Source organism: Dermacentor albipictus, chromosome 7, assembly GCF_038994185.2.
Source record: "Dermacentor albipictus isolate Rhodes 1998 colony chromosome 7, USDA_Dalb.pri_finalv2, whole genome shotgun sequence".
Lineage (NCBI taxonomy): Eukaryota > Metazoa > Arthropoda > Arachnida > Ixodida > Ixodidae > Dermacentor > Dermacentor albipictus.
In genome coordinates this window covers 119,481,902-119,506,010 of record NC_091827.1, presented here as the reverse complement: position 1 = coordinate 119,506,010, position 24,109 = coordinate 119,481,902, and the positions used below count along the sequence as shown (strand labels likewise).

Sequence of the window (24,109 nt, the reverse complement as noted above, 5' to 3'; positions counted from 1 at the left end):
GAGTTTTATGAGACGGGAATCACGCGACTCGTTAGTAGGACAAGTGTCTAAATACTCATGGTGACTACTTTTAAATAAAGTACCCCGTTTCTCATATATTCGCATTCATTTGACTCGCCCTCGTATGTTTTGCAGAACTCCTGCTTTTTATATGTGCTCTCTGTTGCGACTATAATTTCCGAGCAATTACTCGCAATACACAACCGGTGACAGCTGCTCCTGCTCAATACATTCTAACAAAGGACAGCGTCATTGAGATTTTCCCCTGGTCGTTGCATATGTACGAAAATGTAAACAAGGTTGTTGAATGACGTATATATATATATATATATATATATATATATATATATATATATATATATATATATATATATATATATATATATATATATATATATATGTATTTATCCCTCGACTAAATTATAATGGGGAGGCCGAGCTGCAAACTGAGCCCCCCACGAACGAAATTTCTGGCTACGCCACTGCATACGCAGTATAGCACACGCAGAATGGCAGCGATAACTAGGCGATAAAAACTTATCGCTACTGATCGTATCGTTACTTCTGAAAGTTGCGAAGGGCTGGCGTTCACCACTCCGCGGCAACGATCCGCATACACAGAGCAGAAACCAAAAGTGTACGGTGGGTGCGCCAATCGGACGCTACTTATTTCGCCACGCCTTGAACGTGTGTGCTGCTCAGAATGCACGTGTATGTGATGGAGTTCTCGTCTGCGACGCACACGCGAAGCATGGCACAAGAAATCACGAAGTTGACAGCTTCAAATATTTCTTCCGACGCTCTCATAAACACAACACACACTTCCTGCGCTCCGTCTGTTTCTGTTGGCGATCGCACGCACTGATGAGGTCTGGAAGCGTACACCGGCTTGCTTCTTCCGATGACTATCTCCGTGGGTGCCACATATCTCTGGTAAAAATCACAAACACGAGAAAAAAATAGACTGTTTCTGACGCGGCTGTAGCCTAGGCCTTGCGTCCCCGCTTCGCTTCGCTTCGAGCACGCGCCATGTTTGCTGTGACGACAGCCGAACTATCCGCCTCGGACCAGCCAATGAGAGACGAGCAGGCGTGCGGACGGGAAACTTGCGTCCGCTCCTCGCTCACCAGTAGAGAGCCATACGCACGCGGGCGGAAGCGGGCGGAACGGACGGGCGGACTGACCATGTACGGGCCCTTACGGAGCCAATTCAGACATACGCCGGCTCGCTCGAAGCGCGGTGTTGACTAGCGTAGTGAAACTTTTCGCTTCAAAAACTTCCTATACGTGGGCCGATCCCAGAGACAGTGCAATGCCGGGCCGACCCCCGGCGGAGGTGAAGCAGGCGTTCAGCACACCCATATGTGGGCCGATCCCGAAGTAAGTGCAATGCCGCGCCGATCTGTGGCGGAGGCGAAGCAGGCGTTAATCACTCCCTAAACGTGGATCGCTTCCGAATATAGTGCAATGCCGCGCCGATCCGCGGCGGAGGTGAAGCAGGCGTTAAGCACTCCCCATACGTGAACCGATCCCGAAAATAGTGGAATGCCGGCCCGACCCGCGGCGGCGCTGAAGCAGGCGTTAATCACTCCCTAAACGTGGATCGCTTCCGAATATAGTGCAATGCCGCGCCGATCCGCGGCGGAGGTGAAGCAGGCGTTAAGCACACCCGATACGCGGGCCGATCCCGAAAATATTGCAATACCGGCCCGACCGGCGGCGGCGCTGAAGCAGGCGTTAAGCACTCCCCATCAGTGGGCAGATCCCGAAGATAGTGCAATGCCGCGCCGACCCGCGGCGGAGGTGAAGCAGGTGTTAAGCACACCCTATACGTGGGCCGATCGCGAAGATAGCGCAATACAGGCCCGACCGGCGGCGGCGCTGAAGCAGGCGTTAAGCACTCCCCATCAGTGGGCAGATCCCAAAGATAGTGCAATGCCGCGCCGACCCGCGGCGGAGGTGAAGCAGGTGTTAAGCACACCCGATACGTGGGCCGATCGCGAAGATAGCGCAATACAGGCCCGACCGGCGGCGGCGCTGAAGCAGGCGTTAAGCACTCCCCATAAGTGGGCAGATCCCAAAGATAGTGCAATGCCGCGCCGACCCGCGGCGGAGGTGAAGCAGGTGTTAAGCACACCCGATACGTGGGCCGATCGCGAAGATAGCGCAATACAGGCCCGACCGGCGGCGGCGCTGAAGCAGGCGTTAAGCACTCCCCATAAGTGGGCAGATCCCAAAGATAGTGCAATGCCGCGCCGACCCGCGGCGGAGGTGAAGCAGGTGTTAAGCACACCCGATACGTGGGCCGATCGCGAAGATAGCGCAATACAGGCCCGACCGGCGGCGGCGCTGAAGCAGGCGTTAAGCACTCCCCATCAGTGGGCAGATCCCGAAGATAGTGCAATGCCGCGCCGACCCGCGGCGGAGGTGAAGCAGGTGTTAAGCACACCCCATACGTGGGCCGATCGCGAAGATAGCGCAATACAGGCCCGACCGGCGGCGGCGCTGAAGCAGGCGTTAAGCACTCCCCATCAGTGGGCAGATCCCAAAGATAGTGCAATGCCGCGCCGACCCGCGGCGGAGGTGAAGCAGGTGTTAAGCACACCCGATACGTGGGCCGATCGCGAAGATAGCGCAATACAGGCCCGACCGGCGGCGGCGCTGAAGCAGGCGTTAATCACTCCCTAAACGTGGATCGCTTCCGAATATAGTGCAATGCCGCGCCGATCCGCGGCGGAGGTGAAGCAGGCGTTAAGCACACCCGATACGCGGGCCGATCCCGAAAATATTGCAATACCGGCCCGACCGGCGGCGGCGCTGAAGCAGGCGTTAAGCACTCCCCATCAGTGGGCAGATCCCGAAGATAGTGCAATGCCGCGCCGACCCGCGGCGGAGGTGAAGCAGGTGTTAAGCACACCCTATACGTGGGCCGATCGCGAAGATAGCGCAATACTGGCCAGACCCCACGGCGGCGCTGAAGCAGGCGTTAAGCACTCCCCAAATTTGGGCAGATCCCGAAGATAGTGCAATGCCGCGCCGACCCGCGGCGGAGGTGAAGCAGGTGTTAAGCACACCCCATACGTGGGCCGATCGCGAAGATAGTGCAATACTGGCCCGACCGGCGGCGGCGCTGAAGCAGGCGTTAAGCACTCCCCATCAGTGGGCAGATCCCGAAGATAGTGCAATGCCGCGCCGACCCGCGGCGGAGGTGAAGCAGGTGTTAAGCACACCCGATACGTGGGCCGATCGCGAAGATAGTGCAATACTGGCCAGACCCCACGGCGGCGCTGAAGCAGGCGTTAAGCACTCCCCAAATTTGGGCAGATCCCGAAGATAGTGCAATGCCGCGCCGACCCGCGGCGGAGGTGAAGCAGGTGTTAAGCACACCCCATACGTGGGCCGATCGCGAAGATAGCGCAATACAGGCCCGACCGGCGGCGGCGCTGAAGCAGGCGTTAAGCACTCCCCATCAGTGGGCAGATCCCGAAGATAGTGCAATGCCGCGCTGACCCGCGGCGGAGGTGAAGCAGGTGTTAAGCACACCCGATACGTAGGCCGATCGCGAAGATAGCGCAATACAGGCCCGACCGGCGGCGGCGCTGAAGCAGGCGTTAAGCACTCCCCATCAGTGGGCAGATCCCGAAGATAGTGCAATGCCGCGCCGACCCGCGGCGGAGGTGAAGCAGGTGTTAAGCACACCCGATACGTGGGCCGATCGCGAAGATAGTGCAATACTGGCCAGACCCCACGGCGGCGCTGAAGCAGGCGTTAAGCACTCCCCAAATTTGGGGCAGATCCCGAAGATAGTGCAATGCCGCGCCGACCCGCGGCGGAGGTGAAGCAGGTGTTAAGCACACCCCATACGTGGGCCGATCGCGAAGATAGCGCAATACAGGCCCGACCGGCGGCGGCGCTGAAGCAGGCGTTAAGCACTCCCCATCAGTGGGCAGATCCCGAAGATAGTGCAATGCCGCGCTGACCCGCGGCGGAGGTGAAGCAGGTGTTAAGCACACCCGATACGTAGGCCGATCGCGAAGATAGCGCAATACAGGCCCGACCGGCGGCGGCGCTGAAGCAGGCGTTAAGCACTCCCCATCAGTGGGCAGATCCCGAAGATAGTGCAATGCCGCGCCGACCCGCGGCGGAGGTGAAGCAGGTGTTAAGCACACCCCATACGTGGGCCGATCGCGAAGATAGTGCAATACTGGCCAGACCCCACGGCGGCGCTGAAGCAGGCGTTAAGCACTCCCCAAATTTGGGGCAGATCCCGAAGATAGTGCAATGCCGCGCCGACCCGCGGCGGAGGTGAAGCAGGTGTTAAGCACACCCCATACGTGGGCCGATCGCGAAGATAGCGCAATACAGGCCCGACCGGCGGCGGCGCTGAAGCAGGCGTTAAGCACTCCCCATCAGTGGGCAGATCCCAAAGATAGTGCAATGCCGCGCCGACCCGCGGCGGAGGTGAAGCAGGTGTTAAGCACACCCGATACGTGGGCCGATCGCGAAGATAGCGCAATACAGGCCCGACCGGCGGCGGCGCTGAAGCAGGCGTTAAGCACTCCCCATCAGTGGGCAGATCCCGAAGATAGTGCAATGCCGCGCCGACCCGCGGCGGAGGTGAAGCAGGTGTTAAGCACACCCGATACGTGGGCCGATCGCGAAGATAGTGCAATACTGGCCAGACCCCACGGCGGCGCTGAAGCAGGCGTTAAGCACTCCCCAAATTTGGGCAGATCCCGAAGGTAGTGCAATGCAGGGCCAACCCGCGGCGGAAGTGCAGTTCGCCATTAAGGGGCCCACATACGCAGCTTCGCTGGTCATTCTTCTTGACAGAGTGAAAGGGCACTGAGTTCTTTTTTTCATATTTTGCGGGCTTTCTTTGCAGCCCGGAAAAAAGGACTACGTGAGACATATCCCAGAGGAGTGAGTGAGTGAGTAAAGACTTTATTTGAAAACAAGGTATTGACGGATGACCTTGTTGTTAGGCAGCCACGAGCCCCTGGGCCCGGGCGGCTTCTTCAGCTCTCTCGATGACCTTGGCCTGCAGGTCAGGGTCGGAGCTGAGCAACACGGCCTCCCACTGCTCAGTATTACTTATTTCGTGATTTGTATGATTTTCGGCTGGGCACGACCACATAATATGGAATAGATCCGCTTTTTGCTGACAATGCTTACATGTATTAGGGTATTGGTCCGGGTAGTAGTAGTGATAGGCTACGGGGTTGGGGTAGGTGTTCGTCTGAAGTCGTCTCCAAGCTACTTCTTGTCGCTTGTTAAGCGATTTGTGTGCTGACGGGTACACTGTCCTGGCTAACCTGTAGTGCTGAGTTATTTCCTGGTAACTGACCATGCGATCCCTCCCTGATCCTAGCGTGAGCCGTCCGGGTGCTCGGTTGGCGAGTCCTCGAGCGGTGGTGTGGGCGGCATCGTTGCCGGGTAGGGAGGAGTGTGCTGGTGCCCAAATGATGTGGATTGGTCGTGGGTGTTGGTTTGTGTCTATTATGTGTTTTACGGGAGCCGAGACCCGACCTTTCGCAAAATTGCGTACTGCTGCTCTGGAATCGCTAATAATGTAATGACAATGTGTGGAGGCTATTGCCAGAGCGATAGCCGCCTCTTCCGCTGTTTCGGAGCTTCTGGTGCGAATTGAACCACCAGCGCGTATTTGACCTGAGGAGTCCACCACTGCAAGGGACATACAGTTGCGTTCTATGTATTCTGCTGCGTCGACATAGACTACGTCTTTGAAGGCGTGGAATTTCTGATGTAGGGCTTTGGACCGCTCGGCCCTCCTTTCCTTGTGGAATTCGGGGTGCATGTTTTTAGGGAGTGGATTAATTTTGAGATGGCGCCTCTGATCGTGAGAAATGTCTACTTTAATGCTTTGCATCGACTCGTAGTTGATGCCGAGATTCTGGAGGATGTTTCGCCCGGCGGCACTCTGAGCTAGCCTTTCGTATTGAGATATAAGGTGCGCTTCTACTAGTTCATCGAGGGTGTTGTGCACACCTAGGGCTAGCAATTTAGCGTTGGCCGTTCTTATAGGTAGCCCAAGAGCCTGTTTATAGGCTCTCCGGATAATCCCCTCTATTTTCTCTCTCTCAGCCGCTTTGAGGCAGAGGTACGGGGTGATGTAGGTGATGCGGCTGAGAACGAAGGCTTGTACCAACCTTATGAGGTTGGCTTCTTTCATGCCAGAGTGTCGGTTGGCAATTCTTGAAATGAGTCGCATCGTTTGCTGAACGCATGCTTCCAGTTTGTGAATTGTGTTGCCGTTGCGCCCGTGAGCTTGCATGAAGAGGCCTAGTACACGGATGGTGGTCACCACCGGGATCGCGCCTCCTCCGGCTCGCACAGTGATTTCCGGGGATGGCGCAGTGTCGGATTTGCGGTTTGTAGGGGCTCTGAGTAGGAAGAGTTCTGATTTTTGTGGGGAGCAGGCGAGGCCTTTGTCCCAGAGGAAACAACTCGCTCGGTTGTTTCTGATGGTGTTCTACAAGTCTGCGTATCAGACTTGGGGATTCTCAGCCAATAATTAATAAGTTGGATAAAAAACATAATAAATGAGTGAGTTACGGAGAAGAGAGAATACTGCCTCAGTTACTATAGGCCAGTTCGAATAGTATGCGATTGGTTCAGTTGGCTTCGGATGTCCTTTTCATTTTGAAGATATTGACTAAGGTTACGTGGGAAAACAAACAATCCACTACAAACCTGCGTATAATATTTGTGGTCCTTAGCCAATAATTAAAAAAGGGATAATTAACCCAATTATTCAGTGAGTTAAAGAAAAAACAAGAAATTGCCTGAGTTACTATAGGCTATTGCAAATAGTATGCATTTGGTTCAGTTCGCTTCCGAAGCACCTTTCATCATGAAAGCCTTGGCTCAAGTTGAGTGGGACATCCTGTATAATATAAATGGTAGATAAATGCAAGGAATTAATTTTTAAAAGTATATTGAACTTGTTTGCGGTGAGAGATGGTATTGATTCGCAGTCAATGCACTGAATCCATCATTTCTGCCCTAAAAGTGACACGTGTGCATTGTTTGTATTTTCTATGACAGCTATTTTCCTGCTAACAAAAATGGAAATGCATATCCCGGCGCAAGACGCACCTTGTTGTATTGCAACATTCCTGAATGCCGTCGCCGATTCTATTGCGAAAGAACCCTTGTCTAATCACATTGCATGGGTGACACGAATGGTGCTATAACATTCTAGAACCCATGCGAGCACGTGCGATTGCCTATACACTAGAATCCTCAAAGATTCCCTGAGGTCACGAGGCTCTGCAATTTAATTCAGCCACCGAAGCACAGTGTAACCTAACACATTGTCCAGCGTTGTCCATCCGTCGCAGCTCGTTCGCGCCGCATGTTCGTGAGCGTCTAGCGCTTGCTAAACGAGAATTCGAGAACATGCTCCATTTGAGTTTTATTCGTCCTTTGTCCACCACTTGGGCCTCCCCACTCCCTCTAAAGCCCAGGAACAACCGGGTGAAAGGCTTCCGTGCGGCGACTACCTAGGTCTCCATGCCCACACGGTCCGCTATAGCTATTCTCTTCCGCTATTCCAAGATTTCACGGGCCACTTTGAAGGACGTAATATCGTTCACAAAGTGCACCTTGTCAAGGCATATCTCCAAATCCTCCTAGAGCCTGTGCATATCCCGAGGACGGCCTTTACTACACGCTTTGGCCTGTTTGAGTACATTCGCATGTCATCTCATCTATGCACCGCACTTCAAACTTTCCAAAAAAATAATTTCCATGGAAAGGTGCGGCCTTACCTCGACTTCCTCTTCGCGAGTCCCCCCCCGCACGATCATGAACGTCACCTCCGGGAACTCTTTCCTCCCATTCAACAATTTCGCCTGATTGTCAACCGCCAGAAATTCGACTTCGGGTTTTTCGAGGTCAAGTTCCTGGGTCACCAAATTTCGGCGCTGGGAGTTCATCCGCTGCCCTCCCACGTCGAGACTGTGCACTACTTACCAAAACCGGCTATATCCTATGCCGGCTGCATGAGTTCCTAGGCACAGTGAATTTCTGATGCTGCTTTATTCCACACTGCCTCGAGATTGTGCGCCCACTGCTTGACTTTCTTCGAACAACCCGAGTCCTTCCATGTTTTCTGGTCACGAAACTCCGCCGTCACGCTATGAGAGAGGTTCATGCGCTGCTCAAAGCTGCCCCGACACGTCGCCACAGTGCCTCAGAGGACATTGTTAACGTACCGAGAGGCTTGCGCGGTGCGAGACGAGCTGAATGATAAGGGGTGTTCTGAGCATGTGTGGCGCTATTTTTTGCGTCCTGGACTGTTTAGCTGAAGTGGCATGGTGGGACGAGAATTCCGAACATGTATTGTGCGCTGCAATGCTGTTCCGTCTACAAGGCAGCGACCAAAAAGGTGTCGTTGTTTTATTTACCGAGTGACAAGGAGCAGCGCGAGAAATGGAAGTGGGCCATACCGCGGCAGGAAATTGGGGGTTTCAAATTTCAATACATACGCGTTTGCGCGCGAAACACTTCGACGCCTCGGACATCATCACTGCCTACAATTTCTATATGGTCTGCGACGCCGTGTCCCTGGAGCGTGAAAAGCCGACCCTGATGCCTTACGCCGTCATAAGAATTTTTGAAGGTCATCGGCGTGTTCGACGACATCCAATCCTCGGACCTGCTCAACCACAGTTCTACCCCTATACAAATGACCACGTGAATTGCCGGGAACGCTTGACGAGTGCTGATTCTTTTGAATTTTTAAAAATTGTCGGAGTGAGAAAATGCGGTATTGGCACTACGGCTACTTATGTTCCTTTAAGAGTTGATTTGCCATGTGCTATGAAATGTTTATGTTTTACGCTTTCTTGTGTGTAGAAAGAACCGATTATACTTTGTGTATATATTGCCTTTGTTTTCTGGTGTTTCCTGTGCACGAATGCGTAGCGTCCGTGTTTTGATATTCTTTCTTTATGTTTCCTATATGAGTGCCATGTCTTTAACAAACTTCTTGCAATGTGAATGGCGGAGAATTTGTCACGAGGCGCCCCTTTCTGTTTTGTTTATGTCACTTATTGTGGATAGTAAACAAATGATCGTGCTTGTATGATGCTTTTGCATAAATATGTTTTCTTTCTTTTTCTGATTGGTATAGATAACTGCATTTATTTCCCTTTATTGCACCATGACAAAAATGTCAAAACCAGCGATTACAATATTTTTACCTCTTGCAAGTAGTTGCACTATAAGAACCAAACTATCTAGTCTCATATCTCGTGCTTCAAAACCACGAGCAACGTGAAGTGGTGGGCTTACTGGCACATTCTAAATGACTGCTTGCTAGGACAATTACGTGACTACAATGCAGTTGCAGGTCCTAACACTTAACGTTCGCCTTAATCCTATACTAAAAGCCGCACCGAAGACATGTAGTTTTGTGATTTGCGTTACATTTAGCCTACCTAAATCTCACTCAGAAATAGTATCGTTTTGCCGAGCAATCTGAAGCGCAAGACGCTGCTCAGTTTCCTTTTCTTTGAGATTAAATAACGTCATAATTATGGAAGCAGCCCTTGCAATAGCGATTTCATTGTTTGGTCTCCTGATAAGATAGTTCTCGTGGTTTACCAGAAAGGGAACGGCGCCAGGTTTCGGTTAACAGCCTGGCGCTATGCGCAACTGAGAGTTCACGCTTACTTACGGGTAAGTGGGGTTTAACAGCCCAGCTGTTTGCCTCTGTTTACAGGTGGCACCCCTGGCGCTTCGTTGCGAATGCGTGGTGTCAGGCAAACACTAAAAAGCGGTACCTATCGAAGTGTTCAGACGAACAGCTCAGAAAAAAATCTGGACTGAGACCGCCCGCCCACGGCAGCCGCATTTCGATGTGGGCACAATGCAAGAACGCCAGTTTATTTAGATTTAGTTGCACTCAAACGACCCAGGTGTTCAAAATTATTCCGGAGTCTCCTATTACAGCGTGCTTCATAATCTTAGCGTGGTTCTGACACGTGAAATCCCAGAATTTTTTTTCTGAAAGACCGCGGCAAGTTACATCTCTGGGCAGCTATTTTTTTCGCGGGTGCTTATTTCATAGCAGAAGATGCGCTCAGGCATTTATTGATGTATGTAGAATGTTCAAAGTACTTACATAAAAGTAAAGCGGCCGTTGAGGAAGTTTAGAAAGCTAGAATACCGAGGCTGCTCTACGCAGAGCCATGGTGGTTGCCTCCAGCGTGGCCATCGGCGCTGTTTTCCAGCAGCAAATCGAGTCCGAGTGGCACCCATGGGGCTTCTTCTCTTGGAAGCTCCAACCTGGCGAGACTCACTGCAGCGTTTTTGGCCTTGTTGCTCGCCATCGGTTCCACCACTGAGCACTTCCGGCACTTCCTGGAGGGCCCCCCATTTTATGTTCTAATTGATAAGAAGCTTCTTGTGTGCGTCATTCGCATGAACTCTTCTAAGTACGTCCCACGTGGACTGTGTCAAATGTATCAAAGTTCACCACGCATATCTGACACATGTAAGGCACCGACACGAGGCACCTGACGCACTTTCACGCATGGCCTCCCTCAGCACTTCTGCATCTTCTGTTGACTGGGAATGTCTAGCTTGGGCGCAGATGGGAGACTGAGTTGTAAGCTCGGCGTGAGCACAACCGTTCCCTCTCGTTGCAGCTCGTCCTTCACACGTGTGTACCTGGCTTACTTTGGTGCTATGTCAGTGGCTGCACCTCGCCAGTTCATTACGGCTGCCTTTGAATGTGCAGTTTTGTAGTCACTGCAAGACTGCTGCCATCCCAGCATCCGAAATACGCAGGGCCTTGTTACCCAGCGGTATTCCTGGCCGAAGATTAACACCAGTGGGCCCGCTCGTGAACCGCTTGCCAGGCCGCCAAAGTGACCCTCTACACGAAGAGTTTCACGCACTTTTTCTCCCCACCTTACTGTCGCTTTGGCCACGTCCATCTTGATTTGGTTAGACCGCTTTCCTTCCTTTCATGACTGCCGGTACATTTGTCAGAATTATTGGGCGCTTCACGCGTTGACCCAAAGCCGTGCCCAGTCCGGGCATTACTGCTGCTGAAACGGTCGCCAAACCCTTCGATTCAGCATGGGTTTACCCCTTCGAATCCCCAAACATTGTTACGACTGATTGCGGGCGGCAGTTTGAACGTATTCTGCAGTTTCCTCAACCACCTTCTTGGCGTTAATTGTTGTCGTACCATGGCATAGCCAGTGTTACATAACCAGTGACCCCAGTTGGTCGGGCGGCTGGTTTTGAATCCGGTTGCCCGAGCACAGCAACCCGGTGCTCTATCCCTTTGAACATGGACGACCTAGCAACCGGGCCAAGTTCCCAAAGACTGCTAAAGCACTTAAAAAGCCTGCTGGAGCTAAGGCAGCTGAATGCAGAGGTTAAAGAACACGTAGCGTCTAGTTCTTGGCTAAAACCTCTCTAATTAGTAGTGATCTGTCAGTGCATGCAGTATCACGATAGAAGAACATCCAGAGCTGTTCCTCCCAAGTATTTGGTCTTTCTCTCGGAAACGCTTCTAGAAGACATTTTAAAACTTCGAGGTAACATTTTTTATTGGCCAAAGGCACTTCTGGAAGAAGTTCATGGTGAATGATACCTCTCGAGAAAAAAAAATATCATTGGACCCAACTTATCGTACCTTCTTGGGTCACCGTAAAATTGCCCCGTCGACTACGACGACTAATGGTTGGCTTCCACATCATAATCATAAACTTCTTTCCCGTCCAAAGTGATAATGTTTTTCACGCTTCCGTTGTACGATCTAGCCAGCCTGAGAGCAACACCACTCAATCTATGCCATATTTCCTAATGTGTTTATCTGACAATAGCCGCGAAAGATATTTTGCCGCCAAGTAGCGCTTTTCGTACATGTCGGTGAGAATCTCAATTTTTGAGATGCTAACTTTTTCACCTACTTTTTGATCTGTTAGACAACGGTGCGGACGAATCACTTCATTCACTTTCTCCCCAGTAGAATCAGATGCTGATGTCGATGGCGCTCATGAACAGTCATCGTCTTCAAAAGAGTGTACCACTTGCGCATTGCAGTGTTTTCCACCGCTTATTCATCCGTAAAAAATTTTCCAAGTTTCGCATAGCATTTTACGCGAAACCGCTGCTCCCCTGACTTGCTCATTTCGACATGCAGGGAAAATTGCCAGAAGATATGGACATCACTTCCCACAAACATGCATAAGAAGGAAGTCACAGTTTCGGTAAAGCCAAAGCATAAGTTCCCATAGCAAATTATTAGACAGCTTTACGGAGTAAGCAGAGTAGCTTTTCGGCCGCATAAACTCTTGAAAATTGCCTCAATACCTAAATTATTAAGCACAGTCTCACTCAACCACAGGCGAACATGAAAACATCTAACTCGATTACCGCGTACATTCGCTGTCAAAGCTCTGACATGAGGAAGAGCGGCAACAGCAGAGAGTGAATGGACCTTCGTACTGCCTCTCGCCTCAACGCGAACTAAGCGGCGAGAATAAGTTTACGAAGCTATCGGCCTTCGGCATACCAACACTTTGTACTAATCGCAGATGGCTTTCAAGATAGTACCCATGCGTCCGCGCTAAGCCACGCCATACTTATCCGCCGCCAGAGTAGAAAGGCCTTCGGTGCCTTGTGTGCGATGGAACATGGCGCGCTTCTTCCCGGCCTTCCTCCCTTGCGTGTGCGAGAACGAGCCACCATCCTGGGCTCATCCTCGCAGGCTTTCACTCGCACCCACAGGATACGGCGAGCAGTCAGGATTTTATTGCACTCGTACTTTATACGGAACATCATGGCGACGCCGATGACGACGCCGACAGCGGGAATGGGCCTGGAGTGTTCATATAACTGCTATCGCAAAAAGAACAAGTGCATGTCTACAAAGCTGTTCATCATCAACATTGTCACCATCATATGCCTATTTTATGTCCACTGCAGGACGAACGCCTTTCCTTGCGATCTCCCATTACCCCTGTCCTGCGCCAATCGATTCGAACTAGCACCCCCGAATGTCCTAATTACATCGCCCGACCTAGTCTTCTGCCCTTGTCGCTTCCTCTCTCTTGGCACTCATTCTGTGACCCTAATCACCCACCGGTTATCTAACTTGCGCATTACATAACTTGCCCAGCTTCATTTTTTTCTCTTTATGTCAATTAGAATCTCGGCTATACCCGTTTGCTCTCTGATCCAAATCGCTCCCTTCCTGTCTCTTAACGTTATGCCAAGCGTTATTCGTTCCATCGCTCTTTGCGTGGTCTTTAACTTGTTCTCAAGCTTCTTTGTCAGCCTCCAAGTTTCTGCCCCATATGTCAGCCCCGTTAAAATGCACTGATTGTACAGCTTTCTTTTCAATGACAATGGTAAGCTTCCAGTCAGGAGCTCACAATTAATGCCGTATGCGCTCCAGCCCATTTTTATTCTTCTGTGACTTTCCTTCTCGTGATAAGGGTTCCCTGTGATTATCTAAGCCAGATAAACACAGTCCTTCACAGACTCAAGAGGCTCGCTGCCGATCTTGAGCTCTTGTTCCCTTGCCCGGGTATTCATACTAATCTTTGTCTTCTGCATATTATTCTTCAGACCAACTATTACACTCCCTCTGTTCGGGTCCTCAATCATTTGTTGTAACTCGTCTTTAGTATATGCAGAATAGAACAAGGTCATCGGCAAACCGAAGGTTGCCGAGATATTCGCCATCGATCCTTACTCCTAAGCCTTCCCAGTTTAGCAGCTTGAATACTTCTTCCAAACACGCAGTGAATAGCATTGGAGAGATTCTGTCTCCTTTTCTGACCCCCTTCTTTACAGGTATCTTCCTAGTTTTCTTGTGGATAATTAAGGTAGCTGTAGGATCTCTAGATATTTTCTAAGATATTTACGTAAGCTTTCTGTCCTCCTTGATTACGTAATGCCTCGATGACTGCTGGTATCTCTACTGAATCAAATGCCTTTTCATAATCTATGAAAACCATATAGAGAGGCTCATTTTAATCTGCGGATTTCTCCGTTTCCTGATCATTGGAATAGATGGGATTCATTGTAGAATATTTCTTCCTGAAGCCAGCCTGTTCTCTTGGTTGACTAAATGCCAATGTTGTCCGTATTCTATTGCCAATTTTCTTGGTGACTGTTTTATATAATACTTGGAGTAAGCTGAAGGGCCTATCATTTTTCAGTTCTTTGACGTCTCCCTTTCTGTGGATTAGTCTTAGGTGTGCATTCTTCCAGCTTTCTGGGACCCTTGAAGTCCTTAGAGACTTCGTATAGAGAGCCGCCAGTTTTTAAATCATTATGCCTTTTTCATCTTTGAATAAATTGATGGTTGTTGCATCTTCTCCTGCCACGTTTCTCCGTTTCATGTCTTGCAAGGCCCTTCTGAACTCATCGCTAGTGTCTCTCAAACCTGTTCATTACTGCTTCGAATGCACGTATCATGGCTCCTCTAGGTACTGTAGAGGTCAGTATATAATTCTGCCACTGCTTTTACTACGCCTTAGATATTGCCGATGATACTGCCCTGCTTATCTTTCAATGCACACATCTTGGTTTGTCCTATGGCAAGTTTTCTTCTGACTGATTTTAGGCTGCGTTCATTTTTACGGCTTCCTCATTCTATCTTACGTAATTTTTTGACTATTTCGTCTTTTTGCCTTGTTGACCATTTTTGACAGTTCCGCGAATTCTATCTGATGTCTTGAGTTGGTCACTTGCATTTTTTGTCGTTTCTTTATTAGGTCCTTTGTCACTTGGGAGAGCTCGCCTATTGGTTGCCTTGGTGCTTTGCCTCCCACTTCCATTGCTGCCTCTAAAGCTAGCCTAGTTACGGTTTCATTCATTACCTCTATGTCATCTTCATCTCTGTTCTGAGGCTGCATATTTGTTTCTAAGTACCAGCCTGAATTTGTCTGCTTCTACCCATACTGCCTCTAGGTTGGCCTGTTTCTTCTTGACCAATTTTACTCTTTTTCTCTTCAAATTGAAGTAAATGCTAGCCCTCACTAACCTATGAACACAAAAATTTACCCTACCTAACACTTCTACGTCCTGCACTCTGCTGGGATCGGCAGAAAATATGAAAGTAATTTCACTTCTTGTTTTACCTTTATGACTTTTCTAGGTGCACTTTCCATTGCTACGCTTCCCGAAGAAGGTGCTCATCATTAGCAGCTTAGTCCATTTTACGAAATCTACGAGCACCTCTCCTCCAGCGTTCCTAGCATCGAGGCCGTAGTAGCTAACTGCCTGTTGACCCGCCTGCTTTTTTCCTACTTTTGCATTGGAGTCGCCCATTACTACTGTATACCGTTTGCACTTCCCTCAATGCTAATTCAATACCTTCATAAAGCTGATCCACTTCCTCATCGTCGTGAATGGATGTTGAAGCGTAGGCTTTTGCTACCTTTACTCTATACCTCTTATTATGTTTGATTATGGCTACTGCTGCCCTCTCACTAATGCTGTAGAATTCGTCAATGTTGACCGCTGTGTCTATATGTATTAGGAACCCTACCTCGCATTGCTTCTTATCTAGGAGACCGCTACAGCAGGAGACATGGTCAGCAGTGTATAAGCCTCTCCAGTTATTCTAATCTCACCAAGGGCGATGATATTCCAAACAATGTATTACAGTCCTTCAAAGAGTCCTGCTAATCTAGCCCACTCGCCAGAGTTCGGGTGTTAAAGGTAGCCAGGGTCAGTTTCCATTGGCGGCCTGCGTTGCAGGTCTGATCGCCGCCTTGGTCAGGTGCTCTGCAGTTGCTGGGGACTGAGGGCCACGGGTTAACTGTAGGAATCATGAAGGATGTAGTGGCCGAATACTGCACCACGGAGGCCAATTGCTGCTATGGTGAGGAAGTGTCTTTCTTGAAGCTTAGTCCTAATTTGGTTGTAACTGCTTTACTATAGCTGTTCATGTGTCGCTAGAGCCTGGCGAAAATTTTGTGTAAGTCGCCTGTGTGTGAGACAATAAATAAAAAAGGTTGTGAACTATTCGGTTACCAAACGTGTTTTTATGTAACTCGAACCAAACTTTAAAATCAAAGTGGTACATATTAAACGTATGAGACAAAGAGCATATTGTCTGTTGTCGTCTGGAGCTACTCATACTTCTTTTAAACTGTGATTATCAGCCAAAAATGCTCATTTATGGAAAACTTTGAATGTGTTGTGCGATGTATGTCATCTATGAAAAGTTTTAGATAGTGCTTGCAAACCTCTAAAAAAACGTATTTTCATTAAGTTGCCTCTTGCGCAGTTTTTTTCTGAGCTCCAAATGAAGCACGCGAAATTAGTGAAAAAAATTAAGTGACTGTTTGCCCGTACGCAGTCCTCCTAATTGTGTTTCAAAAGTAGCCGACGAGAATGCCTGCAGAAAGCCACTGCGTTCTTATCCTCGTACCGCTGTTGGGGGGGCGGCCTTCGTCGCTGATCATTTAGGACCGTGGCGGATTATGATTCTTACGTCGATGGTGGGGAGGGACACAGGATGCCTTGGCCGGTGTCTCTCTTTTCATATTGGCATAGCGGCTTCCTTCTTTCGAAACCAGTTTCAGAGGGCTGCTATCGAGACGTGTAAGCGCGTAGTGACAATATTTTCTCATATTTCGTGGGCTTTTTTGACAGCTCAGAATAAGAAACACGCAAAAGGTCACTTCATGACAACTTTATTTGGTGTTCCACATCACAATATTGAATGTTTCACCAATTACTCATACTATAAACGAGTAATTCAAATTTGACATTCTCAAACGTAACTAAATAGCTAACTAAAAGCACCCACAAAAGTAGTTTAATTAACTCAAGCCGACAACAAACATGATGTTTGTGTCGTTCGTCTAAGTTAAACCACTCTATTTTTAGATGTTTGTAATAGTTAAGTAAAGCAATTGATATATACTACATGTTCAGGCGCATGCAGGTTTGCAAAAGTGTGTTAAAACGTATTGAAGTAACTGAGCTAATACCTATTTTAAAATCAACAATGATTCGACATTCAAGCCATAAGCCGTAGTAACACCATATGGTAACACTGGGTTTCCCTGTCTGTCATGTTTGTACAGAATATCACCGTTCATTACATGACCAAGGGATGCGATGACGTCGATGGAAACCGCACCATGTTGCTGTTGTTGCATGGATTCCCAGATTTTTGGTTCATCTGGAACAGGCAGATACCACAGCTGAGCACTCACTTCTGGTAAGAAACGGCACGGCATATTTCTTTGATAATAACCTAACCCCCGTATTCACAACCAACCTTTAACTTGAAACATTAGTTCCACTCTACCATGTTGAGCACCGTGCCACCCATCGAGTGAACAAGACACAGCGCTTCACAAGAATTCCTGTGGATTTTCAATGAAGCGCCGTGAAAAGTTTTCCCGAGAGGCAGCTCTTCTGCACATTAACACGACGGCGGAATGGAGGAGAAACTATGAAAATTTGAGAATTTTAGCACCACGATAAGTTGGTGCGTGGAATTTGGTAAGGAGAATGGTGCCAGCCCTAGTGTTTGCAGATGTCAATTTGTGCGTAAAATAGGATATCCTCTCTGATGCGGGGGGGGGGGGGGGGAGGGGGGAGCTAACTAAGAATTGGTAGGCCAGTTTGCTTTGGAAGCCCACGGTAAAACCACACATGAGCAGTGCAGCGTGACCCGAGTTGGGCCTTTTCGAATTCAAATAAGCACTGAGAAAAATTAGTGTTGAAGAAAGACTCAGAAACGTGGATGAATGTAAATGGGCAGGTAAAGTGCACATGTATCTGAACTTGAGACGCATGTACACAAAAGGGAGAGAGAGGTAAACAAAGTTGGCTACCAAGTACAGAGTAAATGAAACTTTAAATAGACAACCGGGAGCCAACAGAAAGAGACTGAGAGCAGCTGCGATAGTAATTTGGATGCAAAGAATGGAAACAAAAAGACCATGGAGATTTAGAAGAATGAGAAGAAAGACATCAGAAGGAAAAATCTGTACACCCCGAAAAGCAATGCCTTGATATTTGAGATTCGAACCGGATACCTAAAACAACAATTTACCGGATCGAATATGATGAGAACCCACGTAGGCCACTGCTCCTTTTTTTGGCTGGGCCATCACCGCCGAACGCTTATGCCGCAGAGTACAGGGAACTCGCTTCCGAAAGTGGTAACGCCAGCACCGCACTACGCGCTGGCAGCGCGCTTGCAAAGCCAGCTTGTACAACTAAGAAATACGAAGAGCGCGGGACACCAGTTTCCAGGTTTTGTGGAAGGTTGTGTGAGACAGCTGTACCTACAGGGACAGCTACTACACAAGCATGGACAGCCGTACTTTCCTCTCATTCGTCCTTTGAAGTGAAGGATTTTCATTGGCAATATCAGTAGGTATTCTACCTACAAGAGACAGGCTTGAACACTGGTATATAGTGGCGAATGGTAAATGCATACATTGTGCACAAACAGAGACCAACACGCATGTAGTAAAGGAGTGCGTTGTAGCACGCACCTTCTGGAAGCTAGTTGCATGAGTGTTTCGAATGTCCACCATGCGGCCACTACAGCGCCGAGATCGCTTTGCGAGTCTCGTCTACCACAGTGCTAGCTACGTTTTGTGGTGCTTCCGCAACATTGCAGAACAATCTCGGGGGTCAAATAGCAATGTACTCCAGAATGCGCAAACTACAGGTGATAGTATAGGGCCATCTTGTAGAACAGTTGTTCAGACTCGGTGAAGCTCAATTTCTTTGCCGCTGGTCTACGCGGTACCTAACCGTCTCCTCAGGCAAATTCTTCCTACAGCCAGAACGAGACCCAAATTCTGTTTGCCTGAGTAGACACTGTACTTTTATGTGGCCCGGATGTCGTTCATGAATTCAAGGCTGACAATAATGCTTTTGCATAGGTGCTGTAACGATGTTTTCTGTTGTTGTTGTTGTTGTTGTCGTCGTCGTCGTCTACGCAGTACCTAACCGTCTCCCGAGGCAAAGTCTCCGTATTTTTGCTGAAGCGTGCAAGCAAAAATACGGAGACTACTACTCGACTCATCCTGATAGAATTCGAGGAGATTCACCCAGTGAGACCCGTAGATAACGTACCCCTTCCAGAAGCTCTTGCATTTAAAGTGGACGGGAGCAACAACCGATTGGCACTCGAGAAAAGCAAGAGATGTTTAGAATAATGCTGTAAAAAAAGCAGGGACCAAATTGATACGTCCGGATACGTTGCAAGCATAGGTAGTGATGCCAGCTGGATGGAGAAGTTTTGAGGAAGAGAAACATGATTAAGGACATGTATACAAAAACGCTAGAACTAAAAGCACCTGTAGCATACGTGATTAACTCAAGCACGCTAAGCGACTATTTGTCACTGCCCCATTTCTAAGGAGATGCCAAGAAGTCACCATCATCATCACCGTCGAGTCGAGGTGAGATGCTGAGTAGAGGAACATTCCTCAATACGGTGGTAGGAATAGCAAAAGTTACGGTAGGAGTTGCGGAGAAAAGTGTGAAAGAGCAGATGCCTGCCATTTTATAGCGTGCAGCCATTTAGCTGTCTGCAGTCAGTGCGCACTCTCTCCGAGAAGCAGCTGAGGAGAACAGAGAATTAGTTAGTGGGATGGGGTTAAGAAATTGGCCCGGGAAGGAGCACAGACTGCCGGCTAAAGGTTGAGGTAAGTGGGCACCACTGGACAGGCTTTCGTCCAAAAGTGGAGGAAAAATAGCGTTATGACAATGACAATCTTATTTTGGAATGAACAAGGCGATGATTTCTGGATTTCATTAGTGCAATGGCAATATATGGCTGATGAGCGAAGGAGTATTGTGTTTTGTGTGGTAACGTGCAAGGAATAATGTGTGCCGACACGTGCATGCGGCTTCTGCTATGGCTTGCCATTGGCCTACTAACAGCTGGCGTCTTGCTTCCTAAGATCGGATGAGGTGTTCGATAATGTCCTTCTGTGTACCTTCCCTATACAAAGGCGTGCTATTTCAGCCAAGCCGAGAGCTAAAATTGGCGTCAAAAGCGAAACACACATGGCCGACGAATGCCTTCCAAATGCAGACAACAGAGGAGCCAGTCGGACTTGTCAAAGTGCATGCAGCCCGCGGAGGTGTTGAAGTTAAAATATGAGAATGCATTCTCGCTTTCCCTGCAAATTACGTACGACTGTTCCCACACATTTCTTCTTTTACAGCGAAGTTATTGATGGGAGTTTAAATGGCAAAACGGGAGTGCTCGAGAGAAAGTGAGAGACAAGCTGCAGGTGTCATCGATATCAGTCAGCGACGCAGCCTGCATCAGAGTCCTGAGCACTTCCTGAAATTTTTGTGACTAGAAAGTAACAGCTACCTGACACACACCTTACGCGTCACATGAATAGGCGACATCAGCATAGCGCAGCTTTCTTAACCACCAATCCCTATTTTCTTAATCACGTTGCGCTTTCCAGGCTTCACGCCGGAGATCAGAAATGTGTTCGTACGGCTTCGGTGGTGAATATCTGCCAGCAACGCAAACTGCAAAGTAAGCGTGACGCGGCCACATGACCAGGGCGTCTGTGATTACTCACCAATAAGATCTGCCAGTAAACAGACCCTCGGTACCCCCGAAAAGAGTGATAACTCGCTTATACAGGTTCGCATTTCCGTAGGTGATATACACCAGGAATTTTTTAGCATGAAAGGCTTTTAGCTGCCGTTGTCGGTGACCTTCAAATGACCTTGAGCCAAAAGCCAGATGCATTATCCGGATACTTAAACGAAAAAATCCGGGCAAGCTGACAAAAAAATTTATTCACCCGTAGGCACGTGTTTAACTGTTGTATGAAGGTAAAGTGCGGTATAACGGATGGCACATGTAAGACATCATACTTGATATAAACAAAACAGATTAGCAAGTGAAACAGTAAATGGTGTCTGCTTGACAGTGGCTTTGCCACAAAAAAACAAAAAACAAAAAAAACATCGTTAGAGCGTCCAGGTAAAAGAGCCAACCGTAAAGAATGGGTGGTTGTCTAACAAAAATGAAGAGAGTGTTGCAAAGAAGTCATTGTGGTCTAAACCTACGCAGGGTTCATACTCATTCAATGCCCAAACTTTCCTCTCACCTCAGAAAAAAAAAATCTAAAGCTATTACACGGCCTTCTAAATAAAATAGGATGTGACTTATAAGCACCCTACGAAAAACCACCACTCCTACCCCACGACATCGCCCGGGGCTATATGAAAAATATGCTTTTGCAGAAAATTCATCACAAAGCCTTTCACTTTCCTGCTTGTTTCTTAAGTTACATACACTCCTGAAGAAAGAGGAGGTAGATTTTTTTCTCGCGGGCGAAATGAATTACTTCTCCCTGCTTTTGTCTGCTACGAAATCCTTGTGCGCTAAGTGTCATTAGGTGAAAATACATGGTGAGTTCGTTGCGTACAGAAATTGACTAAGGCAAATGGCTCACCACAAATAAGTTGTGCACTGAATTGGCGTCTTACATCATTGCAACAGCGAGAATGCGGCAAAGTCAAAAATGATAGGAGTATCACGGGAGTGAACGCGGAGTGGGCACTGTTCATGTTCTTCACACAGGTCAACCGGGAGCAAGCTGATTTCTAAAGTACCATGGTTTCAGAGGCTCATACAAGGACGGGAACGTGCTGTCTGTGCCAAACATCATTCTGTCAACGCTGCCTCAGCTTTATGGCGGGTAGCAGAGGAAAATCAGCGCTTACGGGCAGCAGAACCGGTGTAAGGTGCCATCGTTAGTACATCTACGAATTGGAGACAACGTCTGCGGTAGTGGTGTTTCGTGGCATTTGCATTTCTTGGAGAGTGCCGCCGTTGGTTCTGATGACGTAGAACTCTCTGAAGACAGCACTCTCTTGTCGTCTTCAGACGCCGTTTGCGAGCGCGTGTGTCTTTCATTTACTAGTGTACTGGTACCACTCGCAAGCGCTGTCGTTGTCTTGACAACCGGCGTGATCCTCGACGGACCGGCCAAGACTTGGGAAATGTGGAGATGGCGTCCATCTGCGTCCTCGCCAGCGCTCGGTGATGTAGCACATGTAGGAAGCTGTTCCCGCTGTAATAGCGTAAACTTGGCGTCTAACGCAGGCTCCTCATTGTCTTTCGCGGCAGACGACGCGATTGTGGCGGGTAGCGCCTCAGTGCTCTCTTCATCAGGAGAGGGAGAAGACTCAGCGTCATTGGCATCAGGGGACCCTGGGGCCGGTGGTGGTGGTGGTGGTGGTGGTGAAAAACTTTTATTGATGAAAAGGGCAGATTAAGGAAAATTATAAAGAAGCATTGTGGGCGACCTTCAGGCTACCGGTTATGGCACCCAGGTCATGCCTAGTCGCGACGTCCTCTGCCGAACTCACCAGCCGAAGTTGGAGATCCGGCTCGGTGCTGTACAAAGAAGCCTCCCACTGCTGCGGACTACTTAGGTGCCAAGACGCAGGAGCAAATGTACCATGCAGGTGAATAAGACACAAGCGACAGGCAGGCCAGTGCGTTCCGGGGTGGTGGAGGACAAGACGTGCGGGAGTAAGATAGGTGTGGGCCTGAAGGTGGCGCCACAAGTGTTCGTGGTACTGGGAAAGGGATTGGTGCGGAGGGGGGCAGGGGAGACGAGAAATGTGATAGTGCAAAGTGATACCGCGGTACGTGAGTAGCGGGTCGCGCGTGTCTATTCCCGGCGGGGGCGGGCTTGCTCGGTCCGTCGAATCTCGAGCGATTGAATTCGCTGCCTCGTCACCAGGATGGGCCTCGTGACCGGGCACCCAGATGATTTGGATGGGGCGAGAGGGAGCGGTATCGGAACGCAAGATTACGATGACCCACTGTGTCACCCGTCCAACCGCGTAGTTGTGGACCGCAGGTTTGGAGTCGCTGAAAATGTTCTTCGCGGATGTTCACGTGATGGCAAGGGCTATACCTGCCTCCTTGGCCTCGAGAGAGGTAGAAGTGTAGACTGAAGCTGTAAGAGTGGGTCGGAGAGAATTGTCAGTGACACCAATGGCACAGCACTGTGTCGCCACTTGCGCTTGTTGTGCACGCGCCCTGCGAAGTAGAGAGTCATCATCATCATCATCAGCCTAGTTACGCCCACTGCAGGGCAAAGGCCTCTCCCATACTTCTCCAACTACCCCGGTCATGTACTAATTGTGGCCATGTTGTCCCTGCAAACGTCTTAATGTCATCCGCCCACCTAACTTTCTGCCGCCCCCTGCTACGCTTCCCTTCCCTTGGAATCCAGTCCGTAACCCTTAATGACCATCGGTTATCTTCCCTCCTCATTACATGTCCGGCCCATGCCCATTTCTTTTTCTTGATTTCAAATAAGATGTCATTTACCCGCGTTTGTTGCCTCACCCAATCTGCTCTTTTCTTATCCCTTAACGTTACACCGATCATTCTTCTTTCCATAGCTCGTTGCGTCGTCCTCAATTACAGCAGAACCCTTTTCGTAAGCCTCCAGGTTTCTGCCCCATATGTGAGTACTGGTAACACACAGCTGTTATCCATTTTCCTTTTGAGGGATAGTGGCAACCTGCTGTTCATGATTTGAGAATGTCTGCCAAACGCACCCCAGCCCATTCTTATTCTTCTGGTTATTTCAGTCTCATGATCCGGATCCGTGGTCACTACCTGCCCTAAGTAGATGTATTCCCTTACCACTTCCAGTGCCTCACTACCTAGCGTAAACTGCTGTTCTCTTCCGAGACTGTTAAACATTACTTTAGTTTTCTGCAGATTAATTTTCAGACCCACTCTTCTGCTTTGCCTCTCCAGGTCAGTGAGCATGCATTGTAATTGGTCTCCTGAGTTACTAAGCAAGGCAATAAATATCATCAGCCAATCGCAAGTTGCTAAGGCATTCTCCATCAACTTTTATCCCCCATTCTTCCCACTCCAGGTCTCTGAATACCTCCTGTAAACATGCGGTGAACAGCATTGGAGAGATCGTATCTCCCTGTCTCACGCCTTTCTTTATTGGGATTTTGTTGCTTTTTTTGTAGAGGACTACGGTGACTGTCGATCCGCTATAGATATCTTCCACTATTTTTACAAATGGCTCATCTACACCCTGAT

General features: G+C 49.0%; 1 protein-coding gene across 1 annotated transcript in view; it reads left to right on the top strand.

The window, feature by feature from the left end:
* The window catches only part of LOC135909559 (epoxide hydrolase 4-like), a 199,478-nt gene that overhangs the window by 58,064 nt on the left and 117,305 nt on the right, over positions 1–24,109 (top strand). Inside the window, exon 3 of the mRNA XM_070522631.1 lies at positions 17,100–17,236. Within this exon, the coding sequence (XP_070378732.1) occupies positions 17,100–17,236 (137 nt within the window). The remainder of the gene's footprint in view (positions 1–17,099; positions 17,237–24,109) is intronic.